We start from the raw sequence: 24,961 nt of genomic DNA on the forward strand, positions 1-24,961 counted from the left end.
CCTTTTTAAAAGGAGTAGTTTAAATAAAGATTTTTAAATAATTAATTTTTTCTATGGAATTATTTAAATAAAATTTTTAAAAAAAATATATTTAACTAGTGGATTTTATTTATTTTTAAATTGTTTTAATTGTCTTAGAGTTTTTTTGAATTACTTTTTTTAAAAAATAAGAAAGAAACTGATACAATAACAACACAACAGATAATTCATTTGAAAAGAATTTTGAATTTTCTTGTACTTTGATAATGAATGGTTTTTCAGTTGGTTTGACATCATTAATTAACATTGTATTTGGATAAATTATAGTAGGTATTGATGTTTGTGTAAAGGTTGATTCACCATGATATTTAATTAAGACTACAAGATTATTTCATTTAATTTTTTTGTATCTACTCTATGCAAAATAGTATTTAAAAAAAAGAATTGATGTTAAGTTGGTGGTAAATTAAAATTTCTTTGTATGCTGGAAATTGAGATTCTCTAACTTTTTAATTTGAAATTATAATTGGTATAATAATAAAACTTGGGAAACTTAATTTTAATTATCTATATGTTGAATGAATACTTTAACATCAGCCTCACTTAAATACTTCCCAGAGGTGGTAAATTTGGTGTTGATTGCAATTAATTATTAAAAAAAATTTTTTTTTTTTTTTTTTAAAAAATATTTACTAACATAATCCACTTTTCAATTTCATAAACCAATTTCATTTTTTTAAATCTGACAACACTGTTTAAAACTTTTTGATTGCCAAACTCTTTTTCTATATGGTTACCAAAAATCAAAGTGAGTGGTCCATGATTTTTTTAACATTATGGGTACAGTTTATTTTGAGCATTAAAATAACAGCAGTAATGTACTCGAATTTGAAACCAATTAATTTTTAAGATAATGGAAATTGTGTGATAGTTTGAAATTCGAATAAATTTAATTTGGTTGCCATAGTGTTTAAGTCAATAACAGGAAGGATGATTTTAAAATTACCATTACCTTTACTATTTTGTGTGATGATGTGACCGCCATATGATAATTCTTGGATTGATTTACCACATATACAATAACATAATAATGTTTCCAAAGTTTCATCATTGAAGCCACCAATTCTCATTCTTTGAATACGTTTTTTGAGTGAAAATCCAAATTTGGATACCATTTGAATTGAAACCGATTCATTTTCTATATCTATCAATGCATCTGAACCGTAACTATTAAAATGTTCTCTTTGTTTTATTGAATTAAAATGATCATCTAAATCAGATATCAAATATTCCAAGTATCTTGGAACAATACCAAGATCGATAACCATTATTTTAAAAAAATTATTATCTAATTGTGGAAAATATTTAACATTATTTTTAATTTTTAATTTTGATGACTCATATGATAATGGTTTAATATTTATATTCTCTATCTCCCATTTTGATAAAACGATCTCTAATGAATCGGAATTGGTTCCAGTTAAAAATGGTATGATGAAAATATTGTTATTGTGTGCGTTTGATTTATTAATTTTATTACCTGTACATTTGAATGTTCCTAATGCCTATATCATTTTTTTAACGAAATTATCATATTGACTACCAAATCCTTTTGCATATTGGTGTGCCATTTGAAATTCATCAATATGAATGAAAATTGCTAATGGTTTGGTTTGATCAGTTCTATTTTTTACAATATTCAGTAACGTATCATTTAAATTAAATAATTTATTTTCATTTCCATTTAATTTATTTAATTTTGAATTAGAAAAAGAAAGACCTAAAACTGATCTTGAATAACCTTTTACATAATACAATTTCATCTGAATGATTTAAATCTTCAGCAACTAAAGCATCACCTCCACCATTGAAATCCATTGATATGAAAATACATTCTTTCATTATATCATTTAATGATACATAAAAAAAGGTTGGGAAATTTTTTATTTTTCACCAAAAAAAAAAAAAAAAAAAAAAAAAAATGAATACATACTCGAACAGGGTTTAACTAAATCTTGAGTTATATGTTCTTTTTTTTGAATGCTTTGAAAAAGTGAGGGTAAATCTAAAACTTTTATTTTAATTAGAACAAGGTTATTTATATTTTAAAAATTTAAAAAATTTTTACTTACTTGGGTAAACACTTTGAGGAGCTATTTCTGGAAATTTTTCATTGGACTCAACATACTTAAAACTTTTATAATCGGAATGTGTGAGAAAAATTTTGATAAATCTTGGATCAAAATTTAATTTTTCGCCAATTAAAACTTGAAAAGAGTAATAGTAATTTATTTTATCTTTAAATCAAATAGTGAAAGTAAACTCTTTATTATTTTTACATAAATGTAATTAAAGTTTCATTTTTCATTTGTAAATAAAAAATAATAATAAAGGGGGAAATAATTAATAGAGTTTTTATAAAAAAAAAAAAAAAATTAATATTGTGCGTTTTTAGCAAATTAATTGTTGAAGGGAATTTTTTTTGAAATTTCGCTTTCTAAACGGTGTACACTAAAAAAATTCACCCAAGTCAAACAAAAAAAAAAAAAAAAAAAATAAAAAAAATAAAAAAAGGGTTTAAACTCACTATAAAATATTAAAAAACTTTCCAAGTTAATCATTATGAATATTTATTTGTTTTTAATTTTAAAAATTTAAAACTACACAATAAAAATGTTTTATACTAAAATTTCTTTGAAAATAAAAAAAAATTTATTTATTTTATTATTTATTATTATTATTATTATTATTATTATTATTATTATTATTATTATTATTATTATTATTATTATTATAAGTTTTATTGTTTATTTTATAAACAAATTACCTTTGGATGAAAGGAACAACTCTAACAAATTTTTAATTTTTTAGGATATCCTGGGCATGGTTGGCATGGTGTAGAACCCCTTCTTTTTTGGCTGGTGCAATTGCTATTGAGTTTGTGATTACAATATAGTTTGGTTGAGTCCATTATAAAATTGAGGTATGTTTAAATATATAAACGAAAATGATATTAATAAATAATAAATAAATAATAAATAAATAAAATAAATATGAAAAAAAAAAAATAATAGATAAATAAAATATGAGTGAATAAAATAATTAAAGTTAAAAAAAAAAAAATCTATTTAAATACTTAAAATATTTCATTGCAACCGAGTTAATATATTTTTGATCAAAGATTTTTTTTTTATTTTATTTTTATTTTCTTTTTTTAATTTTAAAAAAAGTGGGGGAAAATATCTCCAACTGTTTTTAATTTAATATAATTTGATTTTTTTTTTTTAATTTTCTTTTTATTTCAAAAAAAGGGTAATGTTTTACAGTTAAAAAAAAAAAAATTCACTCATTATTTTAACCAACTATAAATAAAATGAAATACAATTGTTCATTTATAAAAACTATGGCCATTATAATATTAAACCATCACATCTATATTTTTGGTTAAAATCAAATGATCATTTTTTATTTTAAATAAAAAAACCACTTTTAGTTTATAATAATAAAAACAATTTAAAAAACATAATTAATAAAACCAAAATAATAATATAATTAATTATACATATAATAGTAATAGAAATAGAAATATTAATATCAATAGTTATAGCAATAGCTATATAGTAGTAATGGTAATAGTAATAATATAATAGTAATAACAGTAATAGCAAGAGCAATATAGTAGTAATAATAGTAATAATAGTAATAGCAATAGCAATATAGTAGTAATAATAGTAACAATAGTGATAGCAATAGCAATATAGTAGTAATAATAGTAATAATAGCAATAATATAATGAAACCTAAAAGAATGAATGCTCATTTTCTTCTAGAGGTATTATATTTTATTATTTTAGATTGAATATAAATATTTGTACTAATTTTTTTTTTTTTTTTTTTTTTTTTTTTCTCTAATTAAAAACAAAAAACTGTTCATTGGATTTTATCGCCAAAACCTAAACTTCTGGTCTGAAAAAAAAAAAAATCAATACCAAAAGGTGAAAAAAGAAAAAATAATAAAAAAAAAAAAAATAATAAAAAAAAAAAACAAATAAAAAAAAAAAATAAAAAAAAAAAGTGTTTGATTTGAAAAATTTAAAAAAAAATATTAAAAAGTGTTTGGTTTGGCCAATCCGCACAATAAAAAAAAAAAAGGGGGGAAATTTAAATAGAGTTTTTTTAATTTTCTATTAAACATTTTAACAAATTTATCATCTTTCCACTTTCTTATAAAAAAAGTAACTACAATTTATTAAGCTGATCAGTTCATTTTTTGTAATTTACTTTGTACATTTCTTAGGAATAAATCTGATTTTCTGTTTTTCACAACCAAGTAAACAATTGATACAATAACTACAGCAGCAAAAGCAACGGAACCAATAATAATACCAGCGAGTTGAGCACTTGTTAGTTTTGATTTATTTGATGTACAAATTGAATTATTATCATTATTTGATACTGGTTTACTATCTACTAATACTGAAAAGTCTGGATCAATAATTATTGACTGTTTATAATTTGGTATTGTAATACCAATGAATGATTGTGATATTGATGATGTTTGAATTGAGTTCATTTTTGAATCTAATAATTGATTTTCAATTGAAGATACTTTTGAATCGATGATTGCTCTTTTAATGAATCTACCATAAAGTGAATGATCATCAATTTGAATTTTAAAGAAGTTTGAATTATCACCATCGCTTGTATCTCCAAATTCTTTTAATGAGCAAGTATCTTTGGAATTTGATGATTCGAATAATGCTGACATTACAAGTTGAAGACTATTTAATTGATTTAAAAATTTATATTCTGTAATTTCAATTGTATATTTAATACTTGATGGATTCATTGTTATATTACTGTTAGCGAATTGAATGATTTTTGTTTGATTGAACCATTCTAAAGTTACAGTAATATTAGTTGTTAATGGATTTGTTGATTTTGGATCACCACTTTGAATACTTGTAAAGTATTGACTTTTAATATTATTAATTGGTGTATAAATCCATTTATCAAATGTATATAAATTAACTTGATTCGAATTAAAATCTAATTCTCTTAATGATACAATTGAAATCAATGATTTGAATAAATAATTTGTACTATTTGATGTTTGATTATTGTTATCGATAATTGGTAATTCAGTTGATGGTTGTGATGTATTTGTTGATGGTTGTGGTATAATTATAACTTGTGAATTACAATCATTACCAATCCAAGGTGGATAACAAATACATCCACTTGATGAACAAATACCTTGTTTTGATCCACCACATACTGGTTCACCTAAACATGTTTGAGGTTTATTCGTTGGTATTGGTGATAATGGGGGTAATAATGTTGGTGTAGGTGTTAAAGAAGAAGATGATGATGATGATGATGATGAATCAATTGAAGTTGAATCGTCAGATGACAATTTAAAAGTCAATGGTAAAACATTGAATATTTTGGACTTTTTGTTATTTGATTGATCAAATGCTTGTATAATGAAAGGTTCATCCGTTGGTTTAATATCTTCTATTAGAATAGCACTTGAATAAACTGTTGTTGGTATTGAAATTTGTGTAAAATTTGAATCTCTATTATATTTTATATTTATTCTAATTGATAAATTTAAACCCCTTCCGACAATCCATAATTTACCACCACTAGATGTGATTTGAGATACTCTAATGATTTCAATCTTTCTCAAAATTCCAATTTGAGTCATTGAATATTTAAATGATAAATTATTTAATGCGTCACTTGAAAAACCACTATAATAGCCACCATTATTAATGAATCCATAAACACTGAATATAATATCTGATTTGTAACCAAATCCAGTTGGTAATTCAATTTCACATGTATAATTTACAGTTGTTTTTGTTTTATTTTGAATTTGAGCTACACCTTGAATCACTTGTAAATCGATAGTTTGAATGTAAACTATTGGATATTGTTTATCTTTTAAACCACTTTCATTATCAGCTGCTTGAAAATCAAATGATATTATTTGATCATCATTATTTGTTCCAACTTTTTTAACAGCATTAAACCAATTTAAAATTGGTGGTGAACTATCGATACCATCATTTTCACCACTACACTTTTTATATAATTTATTTATTTTTGAATCTGATAAATAATTTATAAATGGATTTCTAATACCACCACTAAATGATTCAGATACTGAAAATCTACAAGCATTACCTTGAGTATCATATAATTTAACTTGTGTGATAATATAATTTTGAGATGCACATCTACTTGATATAGTGATATTAATTTGATAATCACCATTAAATTTATCACCTCTTGTTAAATTTTGAGTTGTTAAATGAAATTTATAAGTTGAACTATCCATTTCACCTCTAACTATAATATCAGCATAATCAAAACCATTAATTGGATCATCTATTGTAAATTTCCAACCAAATTCATTTGTTGAATTAACCTTTTCAATATTACTAAATATTGGTCCATATCCATCATAATCTAAATAGTAGTAAATAAAAACAAAAATAAGATATTTAGATATTTTAAAAAAGTAATAATTTATTATTATTATTATTATTATTATTATTATTATTATTATTATTATTATTATTATTATTATTATTATTATTATTATTATTATTATTATTATTATTATTATTAGAAATTTAATAACTTACTTTCTGATGTTACAAATAATTGTGCTGACAATGGTAAGAATTCACTTGATAATTTTGAACGATAATTTAAAATTATTAAATAAGGAACTGAACCAGGTTGGATATTTGCTGGTATTGTAAATTCAACTTGGTATTTTAAAAGTGTAGAATTCCATATTGCATATCTTATTGAATCATATTGAATATTACTAATATCACTATAGGATACTGTATCAGTTAAATAAAAATAAGGTAATCTATTTGGATCAATTGTACCATTATAATTAAAGTAAATTACATTTGTTGCTGATTTATTTGTTACATCGATATAGTTATACTTGAATGATACATTTTCAATTAAAAAATTATTTAAATTCTCTGATGGTTCTGAATATTTTGCAAGTGGGTCCGTTGAATAATAATTATTAACTAAATAACTTTTCATTCTATTTAATGAATCGAAAATGTAAAAATTTCCTAACCCATAATTTTTAAAAAAGTCAAAAACTGTTTCAAAAACCACTACTTCATTATCTTCTTCTACAATTGATTCATACCTTAAAATATTTGAAAAACCTTTAAGTGCTATAAAATAATCAAATGAACTTTTTTTTATTTTAAATCTTAACAAATAATTATCATTAAAGAGATAAAATAATTCAAAATTTAAAAGTTGGACATTAAATGGTTCTTGTGGAGTTACTATTACATTTTCAAAAAAATATTAAAAATAAATAAATTAGTAAAAATTAAAAAATTAATCATAATGATTTTTTTAATTTTAATATTGTTAAAATTACTCTTTATATCTGATTGTACAGTAGTTGAAATGTTTTTATCGGTGGTAAATGAGCTTATGCTATTGATTGAAAATAAATTTTGTAGATGTGATGATTTAAAATTGAAATTAAAATTCTGACCACTTTCAAACCCAAATGGCCAATTTAAAATTACAGATGATGATGATTGGAAACGATAAACTGTTGGGAAAAAATCAACCTGCTTTAAAATACCACTATTGAATGAAATTGTATACATTGATGAATTGTATAACGTTTCATTATTACCATGTAAATAAGTTGCAATAACAACAGTTGAAAAAGATTGTTTTTTTAATTCTAAAATTATTAATTAATTAGTTTGTGTGTTTTAATATTAATTTTTTTTTTTTTTTTTTTTTTTAATTTTTCAAAAAATAAACTTACTGGTTACAGTTAAATTTTCAACTTTATAGATTTCAGTAAGAGAATTATCAGATTGAGAAAATAGAGTATAATATGATGGAGTTACTGCACCATCAAACATACCAATATATGTTGCCATTTTATTAATTTCATATAAAGGATAGATTTGAATATTACCAGTACCCAAACCGTTTATTAAAGAAACATAAAAATATGGTTGATATTCGTCAGTTGTTCTATTAATTGTAATAGTAAAAAGAGGTGGACATCCAAACCCAAATTCATTATATTGTGTTACTTGATTTGGATACATAGTTACTATTGAATTATTTGAATTTACATCAATATCTAAAAAAAAAGTTAATAACTATAATAATAATAATAATAATAATAATAATAATAATAATAATAATAATAATAATAATAATAATAATAATAATAATAATAATAATAATAATAATAATAATAATAATAACAATTAAAAATAAATACATACTGGTATAATATAATGAGGGATACTCGATATAGATACTATTATTATATATTCCTACAAAATTTACAGAAACTGATAAATTATCTCTAAAGTTATACATCAAAGATCCACCTGCTAGATTTGCAGTATTCTCGATGGTATTTGATAAAACCCCACTGGTATTACTTGAATATTCTAATTGTCCAAGAGGGTATTCTGAAGTAAATTGTAAATAACCTCCATAATTTGAAGTTGATCTTTTAAATCTATTATTAACCATTAACTTATAATCCAATTTAGTGTAATCAATTGCTAAAAAATAAATAAAATTTTTTTTTTTTTTTTTTTATTAGAATCTGTAAAATAGTAATTTTTTAAAATATAAAAATAAAAATAAAATAAAAAAGAAAAAATAAAAATGATTACCTTGACATATAAAATTAAGGCTAATACTGTTATTAATTGAATGATTTAAAGAAAATCTACTAAAAACTTGTACTCCAATGTATCCAGGATCGCCTTGCAATGACATTAAAGAAAGGATACTTGAATTTGAAACAAGGACATCTAATAAAGTAACAATTGGATCATTGTAAAATAATTCCAAATGGTCATTTCCAATATCCTGTTGACTAACATTGAAAAGTAAATAAACCTCGAATTTACATGCATAGGAATTTGTGGATTGTGGATGTTTAATATACGAATTATTATTTGATAAATCATAAATATTAATTATTTGACAATTTGAAAATTTTATAAAATAATAATTTGAAACAAATATTAAAATTAAAACTTGAATCTTTTCAAATAATTTCATTTTCTATTTGACTGATAATAACAATAATAAAAACAATATGCATTATTTTTTTTTTTTTTTTCGTCATGTCAATTTTAATGTTTTCAATAATAATCACTCTTTTGATTTTTTTTTAATTTTTTTTTTATTTTAAAATATCTTTGGCATTAAAAAAAATCAAAAGAGTGATTATTATTGAAAAAATTAAAATTGAAATGAATTAAATTAATTGTCAGATATTTATTTTTTTTTTTTTTTGTGCAGTCAACTAAAAATAAAAAAAAGATATTTTTAAAAAATCATGATTGTTGAAATTGGTGGTTTTATTTGGATTTTCATTTTTTTTTTTAAAAATAAAATATAATACTATTATTATTTTATTGTAAAACATTATTTAAATTCTATTATATGTTTAGTGATGTGGAGGAAAATGAAATGAAAATGAAATTTTAAAAAAAAAAAAAAAATAATTAATATTTTCATTTTTGAAAATAATTTTATTACTATGGCATTTTGAAAAGAAGATGATATCATTTATAAATTAAAAACTAGAAATTAAAAAACTTAAAAAAATAAAATTAAAAAAGGTTAATGAAATATATATTTTTCATTATTGTTTAAAAAATCAATTTAATTAATATAAAAAAATTAAAAAAAATATATTTAATACTGGTATATTTGTTTTTTAGATATTTATTTTGAAATTAGATTTTTTTTTTTTTTTTTTTTGATTTTTTTTTAATTTTTTTTTTTTTTTATTATTTTTTAATGTTTCAATAAAGTGAAAATGGTTTCAAATAATGATGATTTATTTTTTAAAATTTTTAGAAATCAATATATTAATAGAGAAATATTTAATAAAGTTAAAGAATATAATAAGAAATTAAAATATATCAGATATAATTATTATGATTTACCTTTAGAATTAATAATAAAAAAAAAAAATCAACAATTATTTGTAGAAAAATTAAAAGATTTTTTAAAACTTAAAAATGAAATAAAAGAGAATGGATTCACCAAAGAAAATCAATCAAATGTACATAAATATTTTATTAGATTTGATGAAGGGCAAATATTACTTTTATTAGGATGGAAAGAATTGGATTTAGAATCATTTGATCTTTATTTAAGAATATTTGAAAATGAAATTAAAAATCGGAATGAAATAACATTATATATTAACCCCAGTGGTTTTGAAATATGTGATGATAAATTCATACACTTTTTAGAAAAAAAAACATTTAGAAAATTAATTAAATTTGATAATATCGTTGCCTTTGTATATAGAGGGGTTCATTCAATAAGATTATTAAATTATTTTATTGATAATTGTAAAGATTTAAATAGTGATGCTTTAAAAGATTTAAATAATCTATATACTATATTTTCATTGTATTATTCAAATGGGAAAAATGAAGATTTAAAATACGAATATCTAAAGAGAATAAAAAGGTCAAATCAATATTTTTCACGTTTAAATTCCTTTACAAGATTTATTGAAGATGCAATAAGAAATGAAGATTTAAAAATGTTAAAATCGCTACTTTCTCTTTTTAAATATGATAAAAAACAAACCAATCCAACAGATCACCATCCAGATGATATAGTTACAATATTGGATATTCAAATTTCAATTAAAATATTAGAGCAATTAAAAATTAGTATTAATTCATTTAGAGGAAATGATAAATTATTACCATTTTATAAAATTTTAATAGAACGAGTATACTCTTCAAATAACTATTTCAAAAAAGAACAAAAAAAGAGACTTACAATAGCCTCAATAGAGTTTAGAAATTATGCAATTGACAAGATGTTAAATAATGGCTTCTATGCCAGTGATGAAAGAATGTTTGAAAATATTTCATTCGCTTCAAATTGTATAAATGATGATGATCCAAACAATCTTTCAGAATATGATAAATTATTATTAAAACCAGAGTTTTTATCAGTACTTTTTTATAAATGTAAAATAATGAATAGAGATTTAAATTTATTCAAATTATATCTGGTTAAATTTGGATTCAACTTTGAAAAATTATTAACTATAATAGAATTAAATTATGAAAACATGGTATCTTATGTAATTTCAAACCTTTCTGAAATTGTTTTAAATCGATATTTAGATTTAATTGATTTTTCATTACCATCAAATGAAAGTGAAGGTTATGATTTTGTTTTTAATTTAGTTTTACCATTGTTAACTTTTGAAGAAACATTATCACTACACGAAAAAATTCAAAGCATCAAATTACCTTTCAACTCTGAAAGAAGAAGAAAATTCATTTTAAAATCATATGAAATTGAATCAAAAATTGATGAAATTAATAGAAATAAAATCAATCAAAGATTTTTAAAAAATTTTCTTAATAGAAAAGAAATTTTAATTGAAATTTGTAATAGCAAAACACTAACTGATTTAATATTTTGTAATTTAAAATCAGAGAATTTTAAAACAATTAAAAAAATTAAAAAACTTTGTTTTATCATTGATAAAACTTTATTAGCTAAATTTATTTGTTCAATTTATTGTGATTATTCAAAATCACTTTTATACTTAATTCACATTCTAGATATTAATAATATTAATGATAATGATAATAATAATAATATAACAATTCCACAATCCATCTCCTCAAAATTTTCAAGTTTCGAAATGGCAATGGGCCAAAGTATGCAGTATTTTTTATTAAATTTAAAATCAAGCTATGATGAAGAAAAAGATGGCCAGATGGTAACTGTAGACATTCAACCCCCAACAAAAAGTAATAATTATAATTTTATCAAAAAAGCACTATCATTTTTAAAAAAGTAATAAATAATAAATAATTTTGTATTTTTATTTTATTTATTTTTGTTTATTTACAAATAAATTAATTTTTTTTAAAAAAAAAAAAAAAAAAAAAATGAAATATATATATATTTATATAATTATTAATAATATTTATTTTTTTTTTTTTTTTTTTTTTTTTTTTTTTTTTTTTTTTTTTTTTTTTTTTATCTCTTTGAAAAACATAACATACAACCTTGATCTTCAATACAACAATGATGATATGAATGACCACAATTTGGGAATACTATAATTGTAGCGGGTGTTGAACCTAAAAATGAAGATTCAGGATTTTCAGCTAAAGATAAGGTACAAATTGGACAAGAACCAGTTGATAATTCAGTTTCTACACCCCAATGTCTACGTGAATTATCTTCAAAGAATGAAGGTATTTTAAAATCGATATTATCACCACTATCATGACTTGAAGTTCCAAGTTTATTAAAGAATTCTTTGAATGGATTATTTGGTAAAGTTGGGTCCAATTCAGGACCAATCATAGTTAAGAATTGAGGTGAAATGGTCAAGGGTTTCTTTAACCATAAATGACTATCCAAAAGTGATAAGATATCATATGATAACTTTGGTCTATCATACAACGACCATTTTCCAAATTTAATCCAATCTGATAATAATTTAGTTTCAATTTTACTCTTTTCAAACATTTCTGAAAATTTGCAAACCAATTCAATAGTTTCCAATGGACCAATTGCTTTACCAATTAAATCCAATATAAATAATTCTGAAATTTCAAATGTAATACTTGATTCACCAGATTGATCTTCATTTTCATGTTGATCAATTCTTAATTGTTTCATAATTTCTAAAGTATTTGACCAAATTTCAATTGATGTACTATTTTCAAAACAATTTGAAAAACCTTTTTTATCATCAGTGAAAATGGTTAATTCCAAGAGTTTCTTTGAATAATGATTCAATTGTTCTTGATTATGTAAAATGGATTTCATAGAATAAACATTTTTGAAATAATGTTCATAAATTTTATAAAGGCCAATATGAAAACCATTTTCAGCAGACATTGATTCCAATGATTTCAATAAATTACCATTACCATATTCATTATTAATTACATTATCAATAATTTGTATTAAAGTATCTTTTGATTTCCATTCAATTAAATTTGATTTTAATTTTGGTATAAATTTTCTTGTTGATGTTGTTGACATATCTTCTCTTTCTTCAAATAATTGATTTTGATTTGGTTTATTATTCATTAAATTTGAAAGGAACCATTGTTCTAATAATTCTAGTGAATTAAATTTACATTCTGGTTTTAATTTCATTAATTGATTTAAATATTCAAATTTAATTAAATTACCTAATTCTTTATTACTTCTACTACCACCACCACTATCATTACTTTTATTAATAATAATATCATCGTTTTCAATTAAAGAATTTGTAAAATTTAAAATATTTCTTGGTAATATAATTGGGAAATGTTTTGCAAAGAATTTTGAAGATTCAATTGGATCCAATTCTAATAATTGATTTAAGAATCTAAATAATAATCCATAATCATTTGAACAATGACTATCCAATAATGTTAAACAAGTTGAAGAATCTGAAGAATCAATGAATTGATAAATGGTTGAGATTATCTTTGATTCTTGTTTTGTAAATGATTCAAATTCAACCAATTGTTCTATACATCTATCCCATTTACGTTCATTTGAATTTAAATAAACTCTATTGGTATTTAAAAATTGATAATACTCTTTAATGAATTCAATTGCTAATTGTTCATTCCAACACTTACAAAGTTTATTTGTATGTGTTAAACTTTTACCATTTCCACCACTACCACTACCACCACCAGTACTACACTCTTTAGTAGATTTCAAATTTATACCAAAACAGAAACAACTTGTAACTATATCTTTTATCATATCACTTGGAATAACACTATCTTCGATAGAATTAAATAATTGTACCCAAATTTGTAACATTGGTTCAAATGATGTTGTTTTTGTCTTATTCTCTTTATATTGTTGTAAAGATTCATAGGTTTGTTTGGTTAATTTCTCTAAAACTTCAATTGGATGTTGTTGTGATTGTTGTTCATTTACTATTGTTGTATTTAAATTATCTGTTATTGTTGTTGCTGTTGTTGCTGTTGCTGTTGCTGTTGTTGTATTATTTAATGTTACATTTGTATTATTACTTGAATTTATATCATCACCACTTGATGGACCTAAAATTTTATGTGTAATATCAGATTTAATTTCATTTGTTTTATTTAATGCAAATTGCTTAATCTCCAAGAATGATGATGTAGCTGAATTTAATGTTTTAAAAATACCCTGTTGTATATTATTAGCTGTAACTGTTGTTGCTGATGTTGGTATTGGTGTTGGTGTTGGTGCTATTGTAGTTTCTTCTTTTTTTGGTGATAATGATACTTCTGCTGGTGTGGTTGTTGTTGTTGTTGTTGATGATGATACGGTTTCTACATATAAAGGTGGTGATGGTGTAGGATTTGAAATTGGTGGCGATGAGATTTGTGGTGTGGTTGTAGTTGTAGTTGATAATGCCGCTGCTTTTTTAATAATTTTTTTCTTTACAATAACTGTTCTTTTGACTTCTGTTGGTGCTCCTATTGATGTTGATGTTGCTGTTGCTGTTGTTGCTGTTGTTGATGATGATACTATTGATTGTGGTGGTGAAGTTGATAGAGTTGCTGTATTATTTGTTCCATTTAATTGTTGATCCTGTGGTAATGCTGTTTTTATAACCTTTTTCTTTATAACCTTTCTAGTTGTTGATGCAGCTAAAGTTGGATCTTTAACACTTGTTGATACCATTAATGGTTCTGATGATAAAGGAATATCTGAGAAAATACATTCTTTTGATGCTACTCTTTGAATTGATGTTTCAACTGCTGTTGTCGTTGTTGTACTATCCAATAATTTATCATCAACGAATTGATCAGTTGATGATTTTAATGATGAAGGTTGTTGTTGTTGTTGTTGTTGTTGTTGTTGGTTTGATGATTCACTAACTAATGGCAAACTTGCACTACCTTCAATAGTTAATGAATTTGTACTACTTGATAATGTAGAATTATCAGTATTTGTACTATCAATTTCACTACCAATTATATTATCACTATTTGATAAAGTTGTTAAATTCTCTTTTTTTAAAAAAAAAAAAATAAATAAAAAAAAAAAAGTATTAATATATCAATTCAGCAAAATCATTAAAGTATCCTTTTTTTTTAAAAAAAAAAAAAAAAAAAAAATTACCTTGTGATTCAGATTTCTTTGGTTGTAATTGTTCATCTTTCTTTTCCTCAATTAATGAGGCTATTGCTATTGGTTGTGGTTGTGATTGTGGTTCACTTATTATTTCCTCAGGTTGTTGTTGTTGTTGTTGTTGTTGTTGTTGTTGTTTTTGTAATTGATCAGATTGTTCTTGTAATTCTTGAGGAGTTGGTAAAATTTCTAAAGGAATTGAAGTGAAAATTCTAGAGATAGAATGATTTTGACCATGTAATGCATAGATTGAATCATGATAAACAACCAAGTCATGAATTTGATTTGTATCTAATTTCCATTCTAAAACTTCAACTTCATTAACATCGATTAAGAGTAATGATAATTCATCATATGATATTAAGTAATTACCAAATGGTAATAACTTTGAGAATATCATTGGGAATTTACCAGTGAGATAAGTATTTGCATCATTGGATGAATTTGAAGATATTAATGGTTTTGGTTTCAATATTATATTTGGTATTGGATTTGTAGTACCATCTTCGTTTGTGGTTGAGGATGGTGTGAAATTCATAGTCGATAAAACACGACCATCAATTGGATCGGCTAACCATAATCTTTTGCCAGGTCTTGATGTGTAAACAGAGGATTTATAAAATGGGTGAAAACAAGCACCCTGTTTAGTATTCTCACGTTGTTTCTTACCAATTTGAATGATACTCAATACTTTACCAACATTGGTAGCTGTTAGTATTTGAAAATTTACAACTATCGATTTGGTTAATGTGCTTGCTAATATTGAAATAGTGATTGAGTTTACTGGTGGTATTGAATTTGTTATTGGTATAGTATGTACAATATTTTGTTGTTGTTGATGATGATTATTTAATGACGAATTATTCGAATTTGAATTTGAGTTTGTGGTTAATTGAATATCCTGGTGTAGTTGTGTATTTGTTATTGTTGGTATCGATGGTATTATATCCAATTGTACAAGTTTTGAATCACATTTATAAACTAGGTCAGCAGAGAAAAAGAATGATTTTCTAGCTTTTGTGACGGAACAACAATAAAGGTTACCCAAATCATCGCCACTAAATAAATAACCACCGCAATGACTCCATATCAATGTTGTAATTTCTGCATCTTTTGGATGATCTGTCATCTTGACCAATACTTTCTCTTTCTCTCTACGAATTGATATATTCGGTTCAATGATGAATATGGTCTTATGTGTTGCAATCGCTACTAAATTATCATTACATGGATTTATCTTTATAATTGAAATTTGATCCCTTATATCATTTAATGATAAAATTTGTGTGAATGATAAATTTTCATTTGTAAATATTTTAACTGTTGGTAATAAATATGATTGTGGTTGTTGTAGTTGTGGTTGTAGTTGTTGTTGATTATCTTGATTTTTATTCTTTGGAATTATTGATGACATTGATTTCCTTTCAAAGAAATATAAACTACCAGTATTTGCACCCAATGCTAAATATCTTTTTGAAACATCTAAACATGTATACTTTACTCTACCACCACCACCTATTGGTGATAATATACTATCTAAATCATTTATAACTAATTGTGGTGTTGGTTGCTGTTGTTGTTGATTTGTTGTTTGTTGTTCCTCTTCATTGGTCATTTATTTTTTTTTTTTTTTTCAATTTATTGTTTAAATAATTTTAATGTATTTTTTTGTTTATAAATAAAAAGTAAAATAAATAAATGGTACAAATAAAATAACAATGACAATAAATAAAAAAATTGAATTTTTTTTTTATTTTTTTTTTTTTTTTATTTTTTTTTATTTTTTTTTTGTTTTGAAAAAGATTTTTTTTTTATTTTTTTATTTTCATATTTTTCTTTTTCTTTTTCTTTTTAAAAAAATGCATTGATTTTTTTTTTTTTTTTTTTTTTTTTTTTTCTTAAGATTTAAAATTTCATATTCAAATAAATAATGAAATATTTGAAAAAATCAAAAAAGCAAAATTTTTTTTGTTACACCTAAATTTTATGTTATTTTATTTATTTTTTTTTTTAAAAAATTAATTTAATTAATTTTTTTTTTTTTTTAAGTGCACAACAAAAAAAAAAATAAAAAATAAAACAAAAAAAAAGAAATCACATTTTATTCATTTTTAAATTAAAAAATATTTCTTTTAAAAATATACTACCTGTGTGGCGAATCAATTTAAATTTTATTTTTTTTAATTTTTTTTTTTTTTATTTATTTTTTTTTTTAATAAAAAAAAATTATGAATAATTAAAAAAAAAAAATTGTTTTTTTTTTTTTTTTTTAAACTTTGTATGTATAAATTTTTATTTATTTAAATTCAATAAGTTTTTTTTTTTTAAAAAAAAAATGGAAAAAGGTAAATATTATTATTATTATTATTACTATTCATTATATGTATATTGTTTTTTTCACACACAAACCCGAAAATTATCCAAATTAAACGAGTATGGGCATTTCGAACCCACGAGCTCGTGGTCAAATAAGTTGGAAAAAAGGAAAAAGAAATCTAAAGAAAAAAAAAAAAAAAATTAAAAAAAAAAATAAAAGATTTTTTTTCTAAAGGTTGAAAATTCTAAAAAAAAAAAAAAAGAAAAAAATTCAAAAAAAATAAATTAAATTAAATTATGACATATTTGCAAACAGGCGTGACTGTTGGTTCTTTATAATAGTAATCTAACACCATATTATTAAAAAATATCTTTTTTTTTTTTTTTTTTTTTTTAATTTTTTTTTTTACTTTTTTCTCTCAAAAATAAACAACAACTCGGTTTAGTTTCAGTTTTTTTTTTTTTTTTTAATTTTTTATTTATAATAACAACAAAACCCTCAAAATTAAATTATAATTTTCCATTTTTTTTTTTTTTTGTTTTTTTTTTTATTTTTTTTATTTTTTCTTCCTTTCATATAATTAAAATTGTACATTAAAAAAAAAAAAAAAAAATTATTAATAATATAATACCAAAACTATAACATACATAATAATAATAATTTCACAAACCTTTAAAAAAAAAAAAAAAACTTTAAATATGGTAATTTCATCTCCAATAACAAAAATTAAAAAATTAAAAGAGGATAACATCGACAACAGTAGCAGCAGTAATAGTAATAGTAATAGTAATAATAATAATAATGAAATAAATAATTTTGGAAACCACCACCATAATGATGATAATATATCATTTTCTAGTAATAATAATAATAATAATAATAATAGTAATAAAGGCAGTAATATTAATAATAGTAGTACAACAACAACAACAACATCAACACCATTAATTGGAGGAGATGGTGGTGGAGATTCTTGTGAAGTCAAAAGAAGTAGGAATATATTACCACATGAAGTATTATTAACAAGAGTAACATTTAAAGTTGAAACACCAATTGGATACGTTAGAGAGAATAATGTTTTAGCAATCATTGGTGATAGTGCAGAGATTGGAAATTGGAAATCAAAGGATGCACCTCAAATGGTTAATTCCGAATGTACAGATACTCATTTAATTTGGACTATAATTTTATCATTCCCAAAAGCAACTAGAATCAATTATAAATATATCATTAAATCAAATAGTAATAATAGTAATCATCAAAATCAAAATAATCATCATCATCATCATCATCACAGAAATCAATTAATTAATAGCAATGGGTCAACATCATCAATCACATCAACATCATCGTCATCGTCATCAATTACAAGTAAATCAAATTTAGTTGAATGGGAAGCAAGTAAGGGATTGAGTAGAACATTATCAATTGAAGGTATTGATATGTTTGTTAATGATGGGTTATTTGGAGTATTAGAGTCTGGTTCAAAACCATGGATTGGTAGAGGTTGGTTACCAGAGGATGAATATCAATTACGTATTCAATTACAATGTGACGATAATCAATCACCAGTTCATCTATATGATCATCTAATTGAACAAAATCAATTGGTACTTCGTTTACATGATCCATTTGGTTTATCACAAGATTTTCATTTACCAATGACTGGTTTCACCGAATTGGTATTACATACTCATTCATTATCTTCTTTTAGTTTTAGTGTAACTTTATTATTAAAAGATGGTTTGAATTTACCAATTACCACCACTACCAACAATACAACTACTACTACTACCACTACCACCACCGCCACAGCCAATAGTAATATTGGTAGTAATGGTGCATCATCTCCAACATCATATCCATCATCACCAAATGGTTATAAAGTTTTAGGTAAATCATATATTTGTTCTAATCAAGTTTCGACAGATTTATGGGGTAAGTTATATACTCCAATAATTGGGGAGAAGTATTTCCCAATTGGTGAATTTCGTTGCAACTATTTAGTGGTGACACCATTTTCTCATCCTCAAAATTCACTATCAAATCTTTGGCATTCATTCGTTGAACAACCTCAAACATTAATTGGACATCGTGGTAATGGTAAGAACAATTTTGGTATCAATGCAAACGCTGTCACAGAGAATACAATTTTATCATTTTTAACAGCGGCTCAATTTGGAGCTAAAATGGTGGAATTCGATTTACAATTAACCTTTGATGGTGTACCAGTGATTTTCCATGATTATGAAATTGAAATTGAAACAAATGAAGGTTTCACAATGAAAGAGACAATCAATCGTTTAACATTGGAACAATTTTTAAAGGTGAAACCGACAACAAACAAAAGTGATTTAATTAGTCAAAAATTGAAAAGATTAAAATCATTACGTATTTCAAAGAGTACAAGTGATCTATTATCATTATCAAGTTGTCCATCTTCAACTTCATTTGATCCTTCCTCATTTTTAGAAAATGTTACACAATGTAATAGTAATTTGGTTGTCAGTGATAATAATAACAACAATAATAATAATAATAATAATAATAATAATAATAATAATAATAATAATAATAAAAATAATGATAATAATAATAATAATAATAATAAAAATAATAATACAATTAGACCATCTAGTATCATTCATGATCGTTTTTCAACACTTCAAGATGCTTTTCATTTAGTACCACAAGAAATTGGTTTTATGATTGAAATTAAATATCCAAATTTAGCAATGCAAAATTTACGTAAGTTTAAAGCACCTGAAAGAAATGAATTTATTGATATAATTTTAAATGTATGTAATTTTTTAAATCTTAATCTCTCCCTTTAATTTATATAAATTTAAAAAATTAATTATTTTTATTTTTATTATTTTTTTTTTTTTAATTTTAAAAATAGATTGTTTTTAATGAAACAAATGATAGAAGAATTGCATTTTTAACATTTGATCCAGATATCGCAATTTTATTAAGAACTAAACAATTTAGATATCCAGTTTTATTTTTAGTTTGTTGTGATACACCAACATTCTTTGAAGAATTCGACCCAGATGTAAATATTAATGATAATAGAGGTAATAGCATTACAAATGCAATATCTTTTGTTAAAACTGTAAATTTGGATGGTATTGTTTGTGATAGTCAAACAATTTTAAATAATCATTCTTTTGTAAATTTAATTCATAGTGATAATTTATTATTATTCACTTATGGTAGTAAAAAGTAAGTTTTTTTATATTATTTTATTTTAATTTTTTAATTTTTTAATTTATCTATAAAAAGATATTAACATTTATTTTTTTTTTTCCAGTGTTGATCCTGTTAATGTAAAAATTCAAAAAGAATTGGGTGTTGATGGAATCATAGCTGATAATATTACAAAGTTAAATAAAACCGTTATTGGTTTTTGAAAAAAAAATAACATATACATAAATATATATAAAAAAAAAAGGTAATAAAATAAATAAATAAAAAAAAAAAAAGTATTTTTTTTTTTTTTTAAAAAATATTAATATTTTCTTTAAAATATTAATATTTTAAAGAATTACATACATGTAATTGCACGACCTATTGTGGATTTATCCTTGATGGTTTAATATCAGCTGTTGAAGGAGATGCTTTTTTTAATTGTAGTAATAGTAATAATTGTGTTTTTAGCCAAAATGTTATTAACCAAATGTTACCAGTAATTCCAATGACATGTATGGCAGGTGAATGTATAAATAATAATAGTAGTGGTAGCCAAAATAATAATAATACTACAAGTGATAATGGTAGTAGAAATGGTAGCGAAAATAGTCATCATAATAGTGATAGTAGTAATAATGATAATATTAAATGCCCAACTTGTGATTGTAATAAATCCACTACTCATTTCATGATAGCAATAATTATTTTTTTGGTTGTTTTGATAATTTTATCTATAATAAACATTATTCTTGTATTTAAAAAAAGAAAAAATAATTATACATAATAATTTTCTTTGAAATCAAATAAAAATATCTTAATTTTAATTTTTTTAATTCTTTTTTTTTTTTTTTTTTTGTGATTTGTTTTTTTTTTTTTTTTTTGATTTGTTTTTTTTTTTTATTTTCAGAGTTAAAAAAAAAAAAAAAAATGGCAATTAATTATGAAATAAATGGTAATGAAATTAAAAATTTACAAACTATCACTTACAATTATAAAGAACCAATTGAAATTGATAAAGAGTTAGAATGTATGATTTGCTTATTACCACTTTTGGAACCAGTAGTCGAACCAAATTGCAGACAAATGGTAAACTATTATAATTTTAAAAAAAAATAATGTAATGAATGTAATTTTAATAATTTTTTTTTTTTTTTTTAAAAATGTTTTTTAGTTTTGTAAAGATTGTTTAACAAATTGGTCTATTGAAAAAGGTCAAAAAGGATGTCCATATTGCCAACAATCATTTAATATAAAATCAGTTAGTTTACCACCAAAATTTGTAACAAATACATTAGATAGTTTATTAGTTTATTGCAATACAGATGGTTGTGAATTCAATAGTAATAGTGATAGAAATCAATTAATTCGTCGTTGTGAATATAGAAATCATTTTGAAAGAATTTGTAAAGTAATATGTATTGATTGTAATCAACAATTTACAAGAGAACAATTAAAATTACACTCAAATGAATGTACTTCAAAATCAGTTAAATGTAATGCAAGTTCATTAATGTGTTCATGGGTTGGTCCAATTAAAGAATTGCAATCACATGAATCAAATTGTCATTACATTGCATTATCGCCAATACTCAATAAATTATATGATAAAATCCAACAATTAGATATCAGTAATCAAAAAACCACCTCATTTTTATTAGAAAAAATAAATTATTTAGAATCAATAATTTCATCATCATCAGCATTATCAACACCAAATTTGAGTTCTCCAATTTATTATCAACCAATTCCAACTGCTCCATTACCAGACTCAACAACAATGTATGATAATAGAAATACAACCACCACAACAACCACAACAACAACAATTTCATTGGATAAAATTACACCGGTTGAAATTAAAAAAGTAGCATCAATTGAAATTTTTAAAAATAATAGTAATAAATATGTAATTGGTAAAGTTGAATCAGGTGTTAAGAGTGTATCGATTGATGGAGATTATGCAGATACATGGCCAATTGTTAAAGGTAATTTACCAAATTCAGTTGACACATTAATATTATTAGATGGATTTAAAGAATTGGTATACTCTGTTCCAAAATCAATTAAAGTACTACACATTGGTGATATTAAAAAATCACATGCATTCTATATTCAATGCAGTTCAGTTAATGAAATTCATTTTCATGATAATTGTAAAATTAAATTCACAAAGAATGTTATACCAGATTCAGCTAAAACAGTTCACTTTTATAGAATTAATGAACCATTAACAACTGAATCAATTGGTAAGAATGTAAAATGTCTTCATATACATGATGGATTTTCAAAATCATTAGGATATGGTGTTTTACCATCATCAATTCAAGAATTACATTTATATGATATTAAAAGACAAGCATTGTCAATACCAAGCTCAATTAAAATATTATACCTTCATAATCAATTCAATAATGAATCAATTGAATTACCTGATCAACTTGAAACTCTTTATCTTGATAACATTATCCACCCAATTAAAAATTTCCCATCATCTTTAAAAACAATTCATTTAATTAATTATAAATTTGAAGATAAAGTACCATTTCCACCAAAAGTTAAAATTATTATGGGGACAAAATAATAAATTTTAAAATAATAATAATAAAACAATAAATAAAAAATATGTTTTGTACTTTTAAATTAATAAATATATTTTTATTTATTTATTTATTTATTTATTTTTTTTATTTTCTTTTTTCAAGAATTACTTTGAATGGGTTTGGTTTTAATGTTAAACCATAAGTTTGAGTTTCATCAACTGGTTTACCATCAATTGATTTAAATTTGAAATTTAATATCATATTTGATAATGCAATATAAATTTCATCTTGGGCAAAATTACTTCCACTAAATTATTAAAAATAAAAAATTAATATCTGAAAATATATACATGATAATACTCAAATCAATTAAGTAATTGAGTGAGAATATAATTTAGATACATTACACGCAATTTCTTGGACCAATACTAAATGGCATGAAAGCTGGATTTGAATCAGAATTTAAAAATCTAGTTGGATCAAATTGATTTGGATTTTCAAAATATTCTTCATTTCTAGATAATGCATGATAATTAATTAAAATTTGAGCATTCTTTGGAATAAATTGACCATTATTTAAAATGATATCAGAGGTAGTTGATCTTGGTAAACCAAATGGTGATATTGGTTTATATCTTAATGTTTCTTTAAATAATGATACAACAAATGGTGTTGATTGTCTATCTGATAACAAAACTTTATTTCTCTGAGTTAAACCACCACCACCACCGCCACCATTTGATGATAATGCTGATTTAATTTCATTATAAGCTTTCTCTTGATATTCTGGATAATTAATTAACATCATTACAATTAATTCTAAAGAAGTTGCAGAAGTATCAACACCAGCTAAAAAGAAATCACTAACTGTTGCAGAGATTGATAAAATTTGATCATCAGTTTCTGTACCATATTCTTTAATCAATAGATCCATTAAGTCTCTTTGAACATCTGGTTTGTAAGTTTCTAAATGTTTATAAATTTTCATTTTACCAAAATTAATAACTTGATAATAATGACTTGTAAACCATTCTAAATATAAGAAATACAATGGTCTTGTTATCTCTAAAACATCAAATAAACTACCAGTACCGAAATCTTTGAATACCTTTTGCATTGGTTTCATTAATTGTGCTAATTGACCATTATGCACATCTTCATCTTTGGAAATATCTTCATTGAAAATATATTTAAACATTGCTGACATTGTAAATTTGGTTAAATAATAACGTGGATCAAATGTTTCACCACTGGATTCAATGGTTCTCATCGATTCAATTAATACATCAACTTGATCATCCAATAATTGATAAATATGTTTTAAATTGGTCTTTCTCATTGCCTTACCAACAATCTCTTTATTATTTTTCCAATTATCACCCATTGATGCTACTGTACCATGATAAAATGTTCCATGTTTTACTGACTATTTATTTTATTTTATTTATTTAATTAATTAATCTTATTTATTATTATTAAAAAAAAAAGAAATAAAAACTATTATAAAAAAAAAAAAAATTTTACATACTGGTATTTTTGGTCTGTCAATGAAATTGTCAAACTTGTCAACAAATAGCTCTCTTGCAATTATTGGATCACAAACAATAACTGTATATAAGTCTGCTAAATAAATTCTAAAGATTTTACCATATTTTTCACTCATCTTTGTTAAATCAAAATGAGGTAAATTGGTTAACTGATAAATGTTGCCCAATATAGGAATTGGAAAAGGACCTGGT

At 22.8% G+C, this 24,961-nt stretch overlaps 6 protein-coding genes and 1 pseudogene across 6 annotated transcripts in view; 3 read left to right on the plus strand and 4 right to left on the minus strand.

The window, feature by feature from the left end:
* Positions 1-188: 188 nt before the first annotated feature.
* Positions 189-1,802, minus strand: DDB_G0272598 (annotated as a pseudogene; the record flags this gene model as incomplete).
* A 2,434-nt stretch (positions 1,803-4,236) lies between these two features.
* On the minus strand, positions 4,237-9,089 carry DDB_G0272901 (EGF-like domain-containing protein; the record flags this gene model as incomplete). Its single annotated transcript, XM_639986.1, has 6 exons — positions 4,237-6,455; positions 6,635-7,315; positions 7,414-7,731; positions 7,819-8,145; positions 8,294-8,581; positions 8,696-9,089. 6 exons carry the CDS (start codon positions 9,087-9,089, stop codon positions 4,237-4,239), a joined length of 4,227 nt encoding a protein of 1,408 aa, XP_645078.1.
* Positions 9,090-9,855: 766 nt separating this feature from the next.
* DDB_G0272903 (hypothetical protein) lies at positions 9,856-11,883 on the plus strand (the record flags this gene model as incomplete). Its single annotated transcript, XM_639987.2, has 1 exon — positions 9,856-11,883. The coding sequence occupies one exon, from the start codon at positions 9,856-9,858 to the stop codon at positions 11,881-11,883; it is 2,028 nt and encodes a 675-aa protein (XP_645079.2).
* A 182-nt stretch (positions 11,884-12,065) lies between these two features.
* Positions 12,066-16,788, minus strand: DDB_G0272600 (RING zinc finger-containing protein; the record flags this gene model as incomplete). The annotated part of the gene is made up of 2 exons (XM_639988.1): positions 12,066-15,052; positions 15,165-16,788. 2 exons carry the CDS (start codon positions 16,786-16,788, stop codon positions 12,066-12,068), a joined length of 4,611 nt encoding a protein of 1,536 aa, XP_645080.1.
* A 720-nt stretch (positions 16,789-17,508) lies between these two features.
* On the plus strand, positions 17,509-21,466 carry DDB_G0272807 (hypothetical protein; the record flags this gene model as incomplete). The annotated part of the gene is made up of 5 exons (XM_639989.1): positions 17,509-17,518; positions 18,232-20,288; positions 20,393-20,715; positions 20,804-20,895; positions 21,036-21,466. The coding sequence occupies 5 exons, from the start codon at positions 17,509-17,511 to the stop codon at positions 21,464-21,466; spliced, it is 2,913 nt and encodes a 970-aa protein (XP_645081.1).
* Positions 21,467-21,609: 143 nt separating this feature from the next.
* On the plus strand, positions 21,610-23,263 carry DDB_G0272602 (hypothetical protein; the record flags this gene model as incomplete). The annotated part of the gene is made up of 2 exons (XM_639990.1): positions 21,610-21,768; positions 21,854-23,263. The coding sequence occupies 2 exons, from the start codon at positions 21,610-21,612 to the stop codon at positions 23,261-23,263; spliced, it is 1,569 nt and encodes a 522-aa protein (XP_645082.1).
* A 103-nt stretch (positions 23,264-23,366) lies between these two features.
* CYP508A2-1 (cytochrome P450 family protein) overlaps positions 23,367-24,961 on the minus strand; it is a gene marked incomplete at both ends in the record, with an annotated part of 1,800 nt that continues 205 nt past the window's right edge. The window contains 3 exons of the mRNA XM_639991.1: positions 23,367-23,529; positions 23,630-24,648; positions 24,751-24,961. The exon at positions 24,751-24,961 is cut by the window's right edge and continues 35 nt beyond it. Of these exons, the coding sequence (XP_645083.1) occupies positions 23,367-23,529; positions 23,630-24,648; positions 24,751-24,961 (1,393 nt within the window). The remainder of the gene's footprint in view (positions 23,530-23,629; positions 24,649-24,750) is intronic.

The sequence above is a fragment of the Dictyostelium discoideum genome (assembly GCF_000004695.1).
Source record: "Dictyostelium discoideum AX4 chromosome 2 chromosome, whole genome shotgun sequence".
NCBI classification, from domain to species: Eukaryota; Evosea; class Eumycetozoa; order Dictyosteliales; family Dictyosteliaceae; genus Dictyostelium; species Dictyostelium discoideum.